Source organism: Mobula hypostoma, chromosome 4, assembly GCF_963921235.1.
Source record: "Mobula hypostoma chromosome 4, sMobHyp1.1, whole genome shotgun sequence".
NCBI lineage: Eukaryota > Metazoa > Chordata > Chondrichthyes > Myliobatiformes > Myliobatidae > Mobula > Mobula hypostoma.
Window position 1 is genome coordinate 27066068 of NC_086100.1, and position 18176 is coordinate 27084243.

The 18176-nt window shown below is 39.2% G+C and overlaps 1 protein-coding gene across 14 annotated transcripts in view; it reads right to left on the bottom strand.

Moving 5' to 3' along the window:
• Nucleotides 1–11736: 11736 nt before the first annotated feature.
• trip12 (thyroid hormone receptor interactor 12) overlaps nucleotides 11737–18176 on the bottom strand; it is a 161240-nt gene continuing 154800 nt past the window's right edge. For all 14 annotated transcript variants that reach the window (XM_063045452.1, XM_063045444.1, XM_063045454.1 and 11 more), the window contains 3 exons: nucleotides 17106–17200; nucleotides 14055–14158; nucleotides 11737–13160 (listed from right to left, as the gene is read on the bottom strand). In XM_063045452.1, the coding sequence (XP_062901522.1) occupies nucleotides 12964–13160; nucleotides 14055–14158; nucleotides 17106–17200 (396 nt within the window). In that variant the 3' untranslated portion in view covers nucleotides 11737–12963. The remainder of the gene's footprint in view (nucleotides 13161–14054; nucleotides 14159–17105; nucleotides 17201–18176) is intronic.

Consider the following 18176-nt stretch of genomic DNA (forward strand, 5'->3'; position numbering starts at 1 on the left):
ATATTAAGGGAGAGGAGGTGTTGGAGTTGTTAAAATACATTAGGACATATAAGTCCCCGGGGCCTGATGGAATATTCCCCAAGCTGCTCCACGAGGTGAGAGAAGAGATTGCTGAGCCTCTGGCGAGGATCTTTATGTCCTCATTGTCCACGGGAACGGTACCGGAGGATTGGAGGGAGGCGAATGTTGTTCCCTTGTTCTAAAAAGGTAGTAGGGATAGTCCGGGTAATTATAGACCAGTGAGCCTTACGTCTGTGGTGGGAAAGCTGTTGGAAAAGATTCTTAGAGATAGGATCTATAGGCATTTAGAGAATCATGGCTGATCAGGGACAGTCAGCATGGCTTTGTGAAGGGCAGATCGTGTCTAACAAGCCTGATAGAGTTCTTTGAGGAGGTGACCAGGCATATAGATGAGGGTAGTGCAGTGGATGTGATCTATATGGATTTTAGTAAGGCATTTGACAAGGTTCCACACGGTAGGCTTATTCAGAAAGTCAGAAGGCATGGGATCCAGGGAAGTTTGGCCAGGTGGATTCAGAATTGGCTTGCCTGCAGAAGGCAGAGGGTGGTGGTGGAGGGAGTACATTCAGATTGGAGGATTGTGACTAGTGGTGTCCCACAAGGATCTGTTCTGGGACCTCTACTTTTCGTGATTTTTATTAACGACCTGGATGTGGGGGTAGAAGGGTGGGTTGGCAAGTTTGCAGATGACAGAAAGGTTGGTGGTATTGTAGATAGTGTAGAGGATTGTCAAAGATTGCAGAGAGACATTGATAGGTTGCAGAAGTGGGCTGAGAAGTGGCAGTTGGAGTTCAACCCGGAGAAGTGTGAGGTGGTACACTTTGGAAGGACAAACTCCAAGGCAGAGTACAAAGTAAATGGCAGGATACTTGGTAGTGTGGAGGAGCAGAGGGAACTCGGGGTACATGTCCACAGATCCCTGAAAGTTCCCTCACAGGTGGATAGGGTAGTTAAGAAAGCTTATGGGGTGTTAGCTTTCATAAGTCGAGGGATAGAGTTTGAGAGTCGCGATGTAATGATGCAGCTCTGTAAAACTCTGGTTAGGCCACACTTGGAGTACTGTGTCCAGTTCTGGTCACCTCACTATAGGAAGGATGTGGAAGCATTGGAAAGGGTGCAGAGGAGATTTACCAGGATGCTGCCTGGTTTAGAAAGTATGCATTATGATCAGAGATTAAGGGAGCTAGGGCTTTACTCTTTAGAGAGAAGGAGGATGAGAGGAGACATGATAGAGGTGTACAAGATAATAAGAGGAATAGACAGAGTGGATAGCCAGCGCCTCTTCCCCAGGGCACCACTGCTCAATACAAGAGGACATGGCTTTAAGGTAAGGGGTGAGAAGTTCAAGGGGGATATTAGAAGAAGGTTTTTTTACTCAAAGAGTGGTTGGTGCGTGGAATGCACTGCCTGAGTCAGTGGTGGAGGCAGATACACTAGTGAAGTTTAAGAGACTACTAGACAGGTATATGGAGGAATCTAAGTTGGGGGCTTATATGGGAGGCAGGGTTTGAGGGTAGGCACAACATTGTGGGCCGAAGGGCCGGTACTGTGCTGTACTATTCTATGTTCTAAAGGCCAGTTGGCTTAAAATCTATCATCTTATTGAAGCCATTATTAAAGATGTTACAGCAGGAAAAATCATGATGGTCAAACAAAGTCAATAGTTTTGAATCACAAAGCATGCTGATTGGTGTATTCATCTGTTCATAATTTGGGCACTTTGAGCTTGTAGTTTGTTCATCTCTTGATACTGCTAAGTCTGGCCTGGTGTATTCAGGGACAAGTACAAACACTGGACACAGTGTACCAGCAGTCATGATAGAGGATAAAAACTAAAAGGACACCAATTGGCCAAATTATTATGTTATCTATATCACTGAATATCCAACTAACTGAGATAAGCTGAGTAAAATAACCACAACTGAACTGCCTTTCGTCAAGAAAATAAACTCTAAGAAGCCCCCGCTTTTAACTGGATTTTATACATTGTTACATCTAAACAATTAAAGCTTTGAGAAACACACTTTGGTGCAGTTATTGACTGTTCAGTTTTGATGTCTGATGCAAGGTACGATCTCCAGCCTTTCAAGTGTCTAAATCCTAATCAGTTTCAAATAATTTCTCCTGTTATTATTGTTTTGCAGTCTCTACCCTGAAGGTGGAATAACAATTGTTCATTTTCACTTGCCATTTCTATCTACTGGGCCACTTGTCTGGATGCTGTATCCAATACAAGGAACATGAAAGAAGAAACAATCAAACGAGTGAGAGAACAAGTCAGAGCTGCAAGAGCTGGAAGTGAAGAGACAGAAGTGAATGAGCACGAAAAGCAAAGATACAGCAAGAGATTTTTGCCTATGCTACAAATTAAGAATGAATCTGTGCACAGAAACAAAATATTCAGTAAAATGTGCATAAAAAGTTTTAAATGTGAAGTTGCCAATTCCCCTCCATCTCAGATGGCAAGACCCTGCAGCGGATAGTGAGGGCAGCTGAGAAGATCATCGGGGTCTCTCTTCCCGCCATTACAGATATCTACACCACACGCTGCATCCATAAAGCAAACAGCATTATGAAGGACCCCATGCACCCCTCATACAAACTCTTCTCCCTCCTGTCATCTGGCAAAAGGCACCGAAGTACTCGGGCTCTCACGACCAGACTATGTAACAGTTTCTTCCGCCAAGCCATCAGACTCCTCAATACCCAGAGCCTGGACTGACACCAACCTACTGCCCTCTACTGTGCCCATTGTCTTGTTTATTATTTATTGTAATGCTTGCACTGTTTTGTGCACATTATGTAGTCCCGGGTAGGTCTGTAGTCTCGTGTAGTTTTTGTGTTGTTTTACGTAGTTCAGTGTAGTTTTGGTATTGTTTCATGTAGCACCATAGTCCTGAAAAACATTGTCTCATTTTTACTGCATACTGTACCAGCAGTTATGGTCAAAATGACAATAAAAAGTGACTTGACTTGACTTGACTTGAAAACTGAAATACCTTTAGATGGTCCAAAAATCAAGAGCTAAACTTCTTGATAAACTTGGATCCTCAAGAAGTAACAAGCCTAAGTATAATCCTTGATTCAGATTTGAATTTTAAATCCCACATAAAGTGACATTTCTACACTAAAGGAATATTGAAAGGTACTTTCACATAATGATGCTGAAAACTAACTTGTGCCCTTATATCAAATAGACAAGATGACTGCAATGCACTTTCTCCTGGCCTTCCAAAGCAATCTATTGACAAACTTCAACTCATTCAGTACTGTGCTGCTAGACTTTTAACCAAAACCAGGATAAGGGAGCATATCACTTCCATCCTAACTACTTTTAAAAATTTCTGCCTATAGCAGTGCCATTATTTTTGCTTTAGACCTAAAGAATAATAATAACTTATGTAATGAGCACTTTTCATACAAATGATGTCATTCAAAGTGCTTTACAAAAGTACCCTCCTGTAACTTTTAGAATTGGTTTTGAAGTTCTCTTGCTTGTTGTCAAAAGCTCTCAATGGTCTGGGACTGGAGTACAAAGTAGAATCACTTTTATTGTATAATCCTGCTTTAGCTCTCAGGTCCCCTAAATGTAAACAACCTCCCTCAAAAGATAATTGGCAGGTCAGCTTACTTGAGCTACGCTCCTAAAGTCTGGAACTCAAAGCCTCATCCTGTAAAGGTGCAGACTCAGTTGACACTTTTAAACACCAGCTCAAAACCTATTTGTTTAATCTTGCTTTTAATTAACAATTTTATCTTTCATTTTCATGTTTGCATTTTATCCCAATTGTAAAGCACTTTGAATGACATCATTTGTATGAAAAGTGCTCATTACATAAGTTATTATTATTCTTTAGGTCTAAAGCAAAAATAATGGCACCGCTATAGGCAGAAATTTTTAAAAGTAGCAAATATTAAATGAATACTTTTAAAGTGTTCACAGCTGGCCGCAAAACAACTTAACAATAGTGAGGGAGTCAAGGTACAATAGGGATAACAAAGCAATTGGCGGAGTTAGCGCAAACACGAGGAAATCTGCAGATGCTGGAATTTCAAGCAACACATAAAAATTGCTGGTGAACGCAGCAGGCCAGGCAGCATCTATAGGAAGAGGTACAGTCAATGTTTCAGGGCAAGACCCTTCGTCAGGACTTAGTGTCTCCACACATCACACAAACCAATCTTCCGTCTGTGGACTCACTTTACACCGCACGCTGTCGGAGCAGTGCTGCCAGGATAATCAAGGACACGACCCACCCAGCCAACACACTTTTTGTCCCTCTTCCCTCCGGGAGAAGGTTCAGGAGCTTGAAGACTCGTACAGCCAGATTTGGGAACAGCTTCTTTCCAACTGTGATAAGACTGCTGAACGGATCCTGACCTGGATCTGGGCCGTACCCTCCATATATCCGGACCTGCCTCTCGGTTTTTATTTGCACTACCTTACTTCCCATTTTCTATTTATGATCTATGATTTAAATTTTTAATATTTACTATCGATTTGTACTCCAGGGAGCGGGAAGCGCAGAATCAAATATCGCTGTGATGATTGTACGTTCTAGTATCAATTGTTTGGCAACAATAAAGTATATAGAAACATAGAAAATCTACAGCACAATACAGGCCCTTCGGCCCACAATTCTGTGCTGAGCATATACTTTAGAAATTACCTAGGGTTATCCATAGCCCCCTACTTTTCTAAGCTCCATGTACCTATCCAGGCATCTATGATATACCGGATGCGATTGTCTGAAATTTTAAATTGGTAAGACTGGTCCTTGGAGAATGGAAAGTAACAAATATAACTGATACTAAAGCACCAAGAACAAACATAGGATTAACAGACCAGATAATTACCAACCTGTGATGGGGAACAGTACAAGCTACTCCAAATTTATGCTTGATCACAATCCAACGGGGATCGGATTTTCATAAGGTTAGTTGGTAAAACAGGATTTACGGGAAGGGGGCTATGAATTAATAAGTTCTTCATGGACAAGATACAGCAGGAATAATAATACGGCCATTTTCAGGTCAGGAACTGGAGTAGCAAAAGGCTCTGTGAATATGACTCTGTCACATACAACTTAAAAGTACATAGCGAGTTGAATATATCCAACATTGCTAATAAAACAAAGTGTGGTGAACTAGACAAAAGTCACAGCCAGATTTGGATTGTTTAACAATTAGATAGCAAGATACATTATGAAGTGTGACATTCTCTCTAAAAAGGTGAGGGACTGAGAAAAGTTGGCATTCATAAAGATCATTCTGATCCTGTACACAAGTGAGAAAAGCTGGGCTAAAACTACAGCAGGCGGTTAAGAAAACATGCTGTATTGAAAGGAATTCAAGTACACTTGTAAATGCAGACACGAGAGATTTCACTGGGATCCTGGAAAAATGATGGAGAATACAAATTCTTTCGAATGTTTAGTGTAAACCATTTATCCTGTCATCGCAGCTTCCCGTTTAGGGCCCCCGCCCCCCGCACAAACTATGGCAAGTGTACTCCAACATCTACTGACTAGAGGTAGATTAGTTGAGGAATGACAATTTCCGGTAAGATGGCACTCAGATATAGCAGCCACTCCACGTCCCATCCAAGGCATATTTGTTTGTCCTGTCTTTTTTTTTAAATAATCACAAGCTGGATACCAAGAACACCACGTACTGCAGGTTCACCCCATCACCACGTTGCTCGATAGTGATGGAGCTGGACTTATTATATACCATTGTTGTGTTGTTGCCTGGAATTGTATCATTGTGCAGTCCATCAAGCCAAGTGAGTAATTTTCTTGGACTTTTTCTCATAATCAAATACTGTTAGACATTGTTAATGTAGAACAATGCAAATCTTGTTCACTGGTGGTGAGGGAGCTGTGTTGCCTTGGTTGTGGTGACAACGAAGCCTATGCTACATGCAGTTGTCCAGAGCAGGAGCCTCTATCAGCATGCTAGACTCCGTACTGGATTGGGCGCTGATCCCTCCTTTTCAGTGCTGCCCTCCAGTGCTTTCTCAGTGGAAGAAGCTGGACCAGGACAACTTGCCAACAATCTACAGCTCAAAGACTTGGGCTATATTATTTATTTTCTTTGTGAGTATATTTTTCTGAAATTGTAACTATATGTGCTGTGTAGTGTTTTTCACCTTGGACCTGGACGAACAGTTTCATTTGGCTATATTCATGTGCAGTTCAATGATAACTAAACTTGAAATCCAGCCGAAGGATGCTTGCTGCTTGAGCACCTAATTCACAAGACATACAGTGGCATGCAAAAGTTTGGGCACCCCTGGTCAAAATTTCTGTTATTGTGAATAGTTAAGTGAGAAGATGATAAACTGATCTTCAAAAGTCAAAGTTAAAGATGAAACATTCTTTTCAACATTTTAAACACGATGAGTGTATTATTTTTGTTTTGTACAATTTTAAGAGTGAAAAAAAAAGGGAAGGAGCACCATGCAAATGTTTGGGCACCCCAAGAGATTTGAGCTCTCAGGTAACTTTTACCAAGGTTACAGACTTTAATTAGCTTGTTAGGGCTATGGCTTGTTCACAATCATCATTAGAAAAGGCCAGGTGATGCAAATTTCAAAGCTTTATAAATACCCTGACTCCTCAAACCTTGTCCCAACACTCAGCAGCCATAGGTTCCTCTAAGCAGCTGCCTAACACTCTGAAAATTAAAATAAATGATGCCCACAAAGCAGAAGGCTATAAGAAGATAGCAAGGCATTTTCAGGTAGCCATTTCCTCAGTTGGTAATGTAATTAAGAAATGGCAGTTAACAGGAACAGTGGAGGTCAGGTTAAGGTCTGGAAGACCCAAGAAAACTTTCTGAGAGAACTGCTCATAGGATTGCTAAAAAGGCAAATCAAAACCCCCGTTTGACTGCAAAAGACCTTCAGGAAGATTTAGCAGAATTCTGGAGTGGTGGTGCACTGTTCAACTGTGCAGCGACACCTGACCTTCATGGACGAGTCATCAGAAGAAAACCTCTCCTGCATCCTCACCACAAAATTCAGCATCAGAAGTCTGCAAAGAAAGATCTAAACAAGCCTGATGCATTTTGGAAATGTCCTGTGGACTGATGAAGTTAAAATAGAACTTTTTGGCCGCAATGAGCAAAGGTATGTTTGGAGAAAAAAGGGTGCAGAATTTCATGAAGAAAAACCTCTCCGACTGTTAAGCACAGGGGTGGATCGATCAAGCTTTGGGCTTGTGTTGCACCCAGTGGCACGGGGAACACTTCACTGGTAAAGGGAAGAATAAATTCAATTAAATACCAGCAAATTCTGGAAGCAAACATCACACCATCTGCAAAAAAAGCTGAAGATGAAAAGAGGATGGTTTCTACAACAGGATAATGATCCTAAACACACCTCAAAATCCACTATGGACTACCTCAAGAGGAACAAGCCGAAGGTTTTGCCATGGTCCTCACAGTCCCCCGACCTAAACATCATCAAAAATCTGTGGATAGACCTCAAAAGAGCAGTGCATGCAAGACAGCCCAAGAATCTCTCAGAACTAGAAGCCTTTTGCAAGGAAGAATTGGGCAAAAAATCCCCCAAACAAGAATCGAAAGACTCTTAGCTGGTTACAGAAAGCGTTTACAAGCTGTGATACTTGCTAAGTACTGACCCTGCAGGGTGCCCAAACTTTTGCTTCGGGCCCTTTTCCTTTTTTGTTACAGTATTTTGGAACTGTAAAAGACCGAAGTTAAAAAAACATCTTGCTTAAAACAATAAAGAAATGTGTCATCTTTAACTTTATGCCTTTTGGATGCCACTGTAGAAACGGAATTATGCCAATCGAGTCTACTGCACCATTCCATTATGACTGATTCATTATCCCTCTTAACCCCATTCTCCTTTTAACCTTTGACACCCTGACTAATTAAGTACCTATCAACTTCCACTTTAAATGAATCTAATGACTTGGCTTCCACAAGTACTTGTTGCAATGAATTTCAGATTCACCAACCACTGGGTCAATAAATTCTTCATCTGCTCTAAGGGGATGTCCTTGCATTCTGATCTGAGCCCTCAGTTCCCAGATGCTCCCACTATTGAAAACATCTGTTCCATGTCCTCTATCTAAGCCTTTCAATATTCAGTAATTGGTTTAAAGATCACCCTTCATTCTTCTAAACTCCTGAGTACAGGCCCAGAGGCATTAAACATCCTCATACATTAGCCCTTTCATTTCCAGAATAGTTCTTGTGAGGCTCCACTGGAACCTCTCCAACACTGGCACACCCTTTCCTCAGTAAGGAACTTACTCTGCTCACAAAATTCCAAGTGCAGTATGATCAATGCCTTATAGGTCGATTTTTCACTCGAAGGAAGCAGAGATACGGCAAAGCCTGAGGACCTTTTGATGTCATATTGCTTTCTCGTACTGCAACAATGCTGATTTTGCCTAATTTTAATTTAGGACTGATTAAAAATTTTAACTGCGGTAACAATATAAACTAAGCATTTCTATGGGACATCAATTGAATGAGATATCAAATTAATTTGTTAGGACACAGGACAATGATGCGCAGATTTTTAAAAATTTAAATACCTAAACTTAGAACTAAAATCACCTCTCTTGCATGCATGAAATACACATTTGAAATTGAGATGCCACTTGTTACCAGATTGGGTTCATGGTTCATAAGGAATTCTAAATTCAAAAATTATACATCCAAATTTCCCAAAATCATAAGATGATCTAGCACAAGCATCACAAAAAAATTCATTGCAGCTTCAAAGTTCAAATTTATTATCAAAGTATGTATAGCATATACAACTTTGTGATTCACGTTCTTGTAGGCACTCAAAAAAACAATAGAATTCATGAAAAAAAAAGACTGCTGCATAGCAAAAGAGGACAAAAAAAATCACACGAAGGGTAAAAAAAAAACAGAATATGAACTGCAGAATCCCTGAAATCGAGTCCACAGCTGCGGAGGCAACTCAGCAGTGAGGCGAGTGAAGACTGTATACTTCACTGAGACTGAGCGAGTCCAATGGTCATAGGACAACAGCTGATCCCAAACTTGGTGGTATGGGATACAAGATTCCTGCACTACTGCCTGACAGTAGCAGCGAGAGGAGGGAAGAGGCTGGTCAAGCAGACAGGCTGAACACCTGTTCCTTTTCCACACTAGCTTGATGGTTTTAATCTTCCTTGACTCCTTGTCGTGGATCAGTGGAGCTGAGCGTAGGTTCGTCTTCCGTCATTAGGCTTTGACACAGCGTCTCGCCCCAGCAGCACTCGAGTCCAGTTCGCTGAATCCCCCAAGAGATCGCAAAAACATTAGTTTGTTCAGTCAGTTCAAAAATCCATCCCTCAAAGGGAAATGACAGGTTGAGGACTGCAGTGATCGCAGTTCAGCAGAATATCTACTGGAGTGTCTAGTATTTTTGTGAACTGCCTACAAAATGTCGCTGTTGGTCATCAGCACCGTCTTACAAGTGTTCTAAATCCAACAACAATCCAATTCAAGCTTGGTTTTTAAGCTGATCTCACCATTAATGACTATAAGCAATGCAATTGCCAACACCTTAATAAGTTCACAACATTGTTTATTGTATCCAACCAAGTTAAGATGCACAATACTTTTGAATAGTAGACGGATTAATTACATTACCCTGTTTTATCTCTCTGGGTAAAAACACAACCTTCATGTTTTCCCTTTCAAATCCAGCTATTGAATAAGTTGTTCAGAAAAAGGTTTGACCTTTTCCGTCTTTCATGACACTAAGCATCAGTAAGAAAGACCCAGAGAAGAATTTCTTTCAAAACAACAGATGCCAACTAGTTTTCATGGCTGCCTTCATTGTTCCACTTATTCCAGAACTGTTTCAGCCAATTCACTTCACAATGCAGACATGAAAAAGGTATCTTACACAGCTGTTTCAGTAAACAATCGAGTCACAGTGCCAGCTAAATTGTACACATTAAACCCTAAAGTTTCCTATGAATTAACATCTTATAAGTAAAAACTTTTAAGTTTTGAGATTAAACCAAATTTTGGGTATACACAAAAGTATTTTACATCATGATAGATTCATGAATATCGGTTTGAAAAACAGATAGTTGTTTTATACATTTTCCCTTCCGTGCATCACGTGCAATCAGAAACCAGTTTTGCATAATTGCAATTTGTAAAGTATTCAAAGGGAAATTGGATCAATTCCTTTCATTGAGAAAAGATGGAAACGAGGTAGAAAAACAGAATTGCAGAAATAGGTTTCCAGAACTATAATGAAAACATTCTAGCGACTAAATGGCCTCTTCTCACACTGTATGGAACCATCATGATTTAAAGTTCTTGAATGTTATCCAGTATGGAGGAAGTTTTATGCTCACTGCAGGGTCGACTCAGTGCATCTCTTCTATAACCACAACAGATAGTTGCATATGGAAAGGGCGGGTAGTGTAATCTTGCCATTAAATGCAGATGACTTCATGTTGAAAAAGTCCTATATCTAATTAAAGTATGCTATTCAGTCAAATTGACATGGTATTGGTTATTGTTCGTACTTTTAACGAAGATTTTAAAAACGCACCTTTTGATAGATATTCAATACCTACTCAGGTTTGGAGGATGCCATTTCAGGCTTTTAATATTCATACACTAACAAGAACTAAAAAGGCGGATAAAACAAGCACACTATGGGATGAAGCAACAAATAAGTGGCTGAAGTTAGCAGCATGTTTTTGTTCTGCAAGCATAAAACAGTGATTTTCACAAAATGATGAAACTGTAACAAAGATCAAATGAGTAATGCAGTAAAAGCCTATTTGAATTATTTATCTATAGATATACTAAAGATAAAATGTTGGATATTATCTCAACTTCTAAACAATTCATTAAAACTTACTGAGGATCATCCCTCTCAACCCTATTTGCCTTGTGCAAAACAAACTGCTGGAGGAACCCAGTGGATAGCAGCATCTATGGAGCAAAGGAATTATTGTTGTTTCAGGTGAGGATCCTGCATCAGGATACTTTATCCCATTGCTCCAGTAATGCTGCCTGACCTGCTGAGCACCCCCAAGCAGCTCCCCTTCAAGACTGGTCAGTGCACAGGCATCTTATTTCACAATTTCCATGGTTACAAAGTAACTCAGCCAATAGGTGAGGTTTTCTGGTTATAATATTGTGAGCCATTAATGTAGCTACACAACTGAAATATTTACACAGCCAGCAAGCATGCTGAAACTGTCTTTTCTGGGAGAAGGCAGAGGAGAAATGGAAGGTTCTGCTCAAATTATTCTAATTTTTTTCCCTCTCACCATCTTTGCAACCAGTAAGCCCGAAATTATGCAAACTTATTTTTGAGCATCAAGCTAAAGTGACCAGGAGTTAGAGGCAGACAGAGTGAAGGCCAGCAAAGTAGTTATAAAATCAAACCATTTTAATGTTTGGTTATTTATTAATGGAAATAATTTATTTTCCAAGTTAGACCAACTTCTCCCGGCCAGATCCCTCAAATTAATTCTCCACACTATCGAAGGATAAATTTTTAAACATTTGATATTTTTACAAAAAGAGGGCCACTGAAACCAATAGTCCTCCAAGCATCACAACCACATCAAATATTTCCACTTTTATTTACTCAAACTCCAACACAATTTTAATTAAAAAAGACACTTTGGCACTATCCCTGAATCAGAAAAGTTTGGTTGCTGATACAAAATAATTATACAAAAACTGAGTCAAACATTTTATTTATTTATGTTCAGGTAAAAACATTAACCTGATGAGTAGTTATTGCAGATTTCAGAAACCAGCACATGAACAGTTGGACAGAGCAGTGTTTACAGGGTGCACTATCCTTATCAAACCAAGAGAGCTCAACTATTACTTTTGTTCAAAGCTAGCAGTGCAAAAAAAACAGTTAATTGAACTACAAGGTAAATTAAACAAGATGAAGCAACTGTCCAACTATAACAGCAAGTAGAACTTTTAAAGTTTTACACCAACTGGAAAAGCTACCAGCCCCTTAAATAACAGCCTAACCAGCTCAACATTGGTTTAAACTACCAAATTTAAGGTGGTTAAAAGGAGAAAGTTTCCTCAGCATTGTTGAGAATTGTTGCCTGAAATCATTCTGTAAACAATTCTAGTGTGTGATTAAAGGCTTCTGCCAACAGTCCTATTGTTTGCAACAAAACTAAAGGCAAGCACTAGAATCTGAATATTGTAAAGAGGAATAAATTTTAGACTATGATACAATTGAGGTTGAAGTAGGTTAAGAAAAGACGAAATCTTCAAGCTCTTAGCTTAACCTATTGTTATGTTGTGGGATTAGGAAACATCACACAAAATCAGAACCGTATGTTACATCACACAAGTGCAGATGAGTTAAACGTAAAAAGACAAACCAGAAGATGAAGGTGAAGATTGACAAGAAAAATGCAAATGACACTAACCAGAGGTTAAATTATTTTATGCAAGGTATAAGCGAGTCATTTCTGTATGTTTGTACATATTAATCTTTGGAAACAAAAAAAATCACCAGAAATATAGGCTCCAGATGGATATACACACCAATATCAAACTGCACAGTGACATTTTATTGTTCCGTCATCCTGGAAGATAAACATCCCTTTCCTTTGAATTTGAATACCACACAGCAAAAAAAAAAGCAATTTAAAAACTGCACCCAAATAATTGTTAAATTAACAAGAACTTATTTAAGAATTTATTTGTTTAAATCTTGCATTAACTTTGGGGTGTTTTATCAATTTCAGTCCGTAGGGGCTATTTTAATAAATATACCATCTATGTCTTTTTGTTGAAGAATTGTAGCATACCAAGCCATTTCTACAACAAGTACGCTGTACACATTGCCTTGATGCAGTGATACACTTAGAAAATAAATCATGATTTTTCTCATTTGTTGTAACAGGCAGCTTGAGGATTCAGATGCTGTGATCAGGAGAGATGGAACGACTGCTGCCCTTCTCTAGCAGCTATTAAAAGTTTTTCACGCATTATGTCGATACTGGAGTAATCTGGCAACTTGAGATAATTAACACAGGTCATTACAGAGGGTAAGAAATCATCAGGATTTTCTGTAGACTCAAAAGTCTTGCGGACAATGGTCAGCGGAGGGTTCAAACTTCGAAACCCTACAAAACACAAAAATGTATTAGCTTCAACAGTGCGAACTCAAATCTGCCATGAATCTAACAATCATATTTAAGGTTTAAGCAGTTCTTGAAGCTAAAGCACAAGCTTGAACTATCTACACACACACACACACCTACACACACACCCAAGACATCAAGCCCCCTTATAACAGGTAAAACCTTTTGGTTATTTTGTCTTTCCTATTCTACATGATTTGGCTAAATCAAACTGAGAAGGAAAACAGAATGATCCATAAATTCTGGAATGCATTAGATTACAGAAGGTGGGATCAATCTTTGAACACTGAGCACAAGACGACACTTCTACTGGTAAATTAGATTTGTTTTCCTTTGTACTCAGCCAGAAGACTGAATGTTCTAGTTTCACTCCAAAGCTGCATACATAACCTTATTAGAGACAGAGTTTTTAACCTAAAGCAGATTATAGTTGTAGGTGCTATGAGAAACTGGGAGCCTAACAATTTTTCTATTGTTAAACCAGAAGCCAATATAGATCCAGATAGTATTGATTCAATGATAAAGGCATAAATTTTGGGTGAGCTCATGCTTAAGATTGTTTTGAAGATGCCCCCAACGTGGACTGAATAAATCAAGTCTAGAACTGACAAAGGCGTTGATGCAGCAGGGGGAATCATGGCATTGACAATATGGGAGGTAGAAATAGGCACAGTAATAGGCAGGTAGGGGCCAAGCATTCCATCAGTGCAATATGCTGGACCTATGTTCATGGCCTCTTATTTTCTGAGTAAATGGGCAGATTTTCTACACGTAGTAGCCCAAACAAGAATTTTAAATTGAATGTTTACAACAATGACATCTTGATGTTTCCTCGAAATTGAAACACAACACGATAAGTGTCAAAAGTAAGCTTACCTCCAACAGGAAGTCGGGGACTTCCAGTAACAAACTGAAGAAACAGTCTTTGTTGCTCACCGTCAAAACTACTAAGTATTTCAAATAGAAACTTCACTGCACGACTGGAATAAAAAAAACAATTTGGATTAAGTTCAACTTGCCTCTACACTGTCTCCTTCAGAAATAACTACAGATGAGATGCAAATGAGTTCTTTTGTACGATCACAAGACACTGCAACTTATACTGCTCTGATCTCAGTTATACCCAATTCATAAGGACTAAAAGGTAACATACACTTCAGGTATTTTTATAGAGCATGCCATCTCTATAAACTGGGAAAGGTAAAACTGTTGTTTCTTTGAATATAAAGGCTTTTGTTAGATGCCAATTTTTTTCCTACAAATTCAAACATAAAATAACCTCACTTTACCCTAATTTTGACATGCTCAGCATCCTTGTAACATTTGCCCTGCAGAGAGATGAGTTGAGGACGACTCCTCTGCCATGATGCTACATACAAACTATAGTCCAATTAGCTTAAAAACATACAAGGAAAACAGCATACATAAATCAAAGACATACCAATGGCCCAGTTAACTGGGATCTACTATATTTAGTTTCTAAAAGGTCTTTGTAATGGGGCCAAGTAGTAGGTTTATGATTCAAGATAGAATACGAAAGGTTAACAGAATAAATCTCAATCTGGCTACCAAAAAAAAAATCAGGAAAACAAAAATTGAATTATATACAGAAATAAGCCTTACATCTTACATTCCACCGAGTCAGCGCTGACCATGAAAAACACATTTACACTAACACCTTTTCATCCTGCCTCCATTCCCATCAATTCTTGACACACCACAGGCAATATACAATAACCAATTATCCTACCAACTTATGTGCCTTTGCGGTGTGCTACAGAACCAGAGCACCTCGTTAAAACCCTTGCAGTTACAGGAAAAATGAGCAAACTTCAGGAGGTCAGGACTGAACAAGGAACAATGGAGCTGTGCCACTAACAATTGGTAAAACGGTTGCATCAGCAAAGGTTGAAAATGGTAGAGTACAAGGAGCACTATTTTTCTGTTTACTAATAATCTGGACTCAGGAATTGAAAGCACAATTTCAAAGTTAGTAAGTGACAGAGGAAATTAAAACACGAGCAGAACGAGGCCATTCAGCCCATTGAGTGTGCTCCACCATTGATCACAGCTGATTTATATCCTTTCAACTCCATTCTCTTGCCTTCTCTCTGAAACCTTTGACACTCTTACTAATCAAGAACCCATCAACCTCCCCTTTAAATACAGAGAATTCCAGTTAATTGGGACATATCAGGTCCAGCACATTCTGACCCAATTAATTGGCTGCTCCAATTAGATGAAGATTCATAGAAATAGTTACAAAGTATTAAAGACAAACTGCCATTTAACTGAGTAACAAATTATTTAAACGAAATACAGAACAAATTAGAACACTACAAATACCTCTACAGTACAAAAAACTGTATTTGTTCCTCATTGTTATCGACGGAGGAATTCATCCAGTGTACTCTGCCATGTTCTTTTGAACACTGTAAATGAACAAAATCAGCACAGACACCTAGTGCAGATAATGGACCGACTTCATACAACACTTTCGACGGTTGCATCTTCCAAATCTTCACTATCATTGTAACATTCAAGATGATTGTTGATACCTTCAAATTCTTCATAGTTCCTAATTTGAAGTACTGAAATCATGTCATTTTGACTCCTGGCCATTTCTGGCATCTCCAAGCCTGAATACTCAAAACCACAGTGAGCAAAACAGTTCTGAATTTTTCTATTACTTTTTGCCAACCTGACACTATTTAAAAACTGTTCGCTCTCAGCAAGGTGTAGTGTCTAACAGCCTCACATGTACACACGAATGACACTAATTAGAAGCTGCTCAGCAACAGTCTCCTGGCCCAATTAAGCAGCATAGTGTCCCAAATAACTGATGGCCCAATTAACCAAAATCCACTGTATACCCAATGACTTGGCCTTCACAGCAGAATCCCACAGATCCACCACTCTCAGACTAAAGAAATTCCTCAGCACAGAAGACATGATTAAACTTTAAAGCTGGGCATTTAAGTGGCAAGTGAACTTCCTTAAAATCAACTGCAAGGTAATAAACTGCAACACGAGCAGTAAAGAATCTCCACATTTCTTTGGACAACATTCTAAAAAGGGTAAAGAAACCAAAGTTGCTGGTTGTACAGAGAAAGCTAATTTCAATAGAGCTTAATGATGATGAAAACAAAACCATATTGGATAGAGTTCCTGAGGGGAAAAAATTGAAAAGCAGGAAATCACATTAACAATATTTAAAACTTTAATTAGGCACTTTACAGTTCTTGTTTCTTGTTGTAAGGATGGAAGCACAGAGGTGGTGCAAAAACTATGACCCAAACTAAGTTAGTAAGGACTAAATAAGCTAATGGCTCTTGTCAAGTTTAGGTAACAAGATATAATAGAGTACATATGGACGAGTTTCAACTTAACCAAAACCAGAACTAGAGCTTAGAAATGCAAGATGCTTCATAATGAATGCAATATGGAATTTATGAAGATCCTTTTTATTCTGAGTTTTTACAATGAACTTGTTGATGTCGTTGAGGTGAAGTGCATTGATGCAATCAAGGGGGAACTTAAGTATGAGAGGGAGACTTGTTGCTGGAGTTCTACAAAAGAGCTGGGAAGCAGCTTCTGTGGAACAAAAACTGGCACATACTTAAACAGCTGTTTCTATGATCCAAATCAATGCTAATTCCAGAACTAAAAATGGGAGATATAAGATAATAATTTAGTCCTCTTCGATGTTTTTTTTAAATCAAACATGAAAAGACCACTTAGGGCTCACTATAATGTTGCATATAACAGGAATAACAAATACTTGTGCATTTCTTTATGCTTTTTGTTAAATTTTTTAATGAGGTGACAGTGGCAAGAACAGCCTTCACTCTAGTAGTAGTACTGACATTGCCTTCAACTTCCGAAGCTGTAACTGATGGCGGAGACAATCAGGCGAAACACCCATACCTGTCATGATTATATCCATGATCTGGTCTGCAACATTCCATCAAGGTCTTCACATCCCATGCTTCAGACTTACTGCCACAGAGTAGCTGATCCAACTACAAGTCAAAACAAAAATGTCACATGATGCAGGGATACATGAGCTTCAAGCTAATTAAAGTACGTTATTGAACATTACATCACAATTTCTGCTCCAGCAAGGTCACACCTGTTGTTCGTTGGGTGAGGACTATGACATTAAACTCAGTGGAACAAAATTGATTCTATGGGTTGGCCAGAATGCAGGAAGTTAGAAGTTAGGATATGTCAAAAAGCCCGCAAAAGATTAAAATCTGAAAAATCCTTGGCAAGGAAATACAAAATTATTTCTTCCAGTCGCTGAATAGGTAACAGTCCACTGAATAGTTGGTGTAAAGGACTGGGGAAATTTTGCAGAAGTACTTTAGAACGTAGAACAGTATAGCACAGGAACAGTCCCTTCAGCCCACAATACTGTGTTGAACTAGTTAAATGTAAGTAAACTAGTATGAGTCTACACTGTGTCCATATCTCTCCAATCTCTACACATTCATGTGCCTAATCTAACAGCTTTTAAATTCTTATAATCGGCTTTCACTACCCCCATGCCTCCGGCAGCATGTTCCAAGCAATTCGTCCCCAGTTCCAAATTTGAGCCACCTTGCAATAAAGGCCAATATGTCATTTGCTTTTCCAACTCCCTACTGTACCTGCCAATTTCTTGTGATTCATGCACCAAGACACAGAATCGTCTGAACTTTGCTCATCTGCAATCTTTATCCTTTTAGAGAACAATCTGCCTTCAGATTCCTCCTGTCAAAATGTTCAACTTCACTCTTACCCAAATTAGACGCTAGTGGCCAAGTTTTCATTCATTCACTCAATCTATCTATAACCAGTCTCAGAGTCTGAACATACTCATCACAGTATGCCCTCCAGCTGCATCTGTGAAATCAGCAAACTTGGATTCCTTACGCTCCCTCCCTACAGTTGTAAACAATTGAGGGCCAAGTATGGATTATGCCCAACTATTTTACCTTGCCAACATGAAAAAAT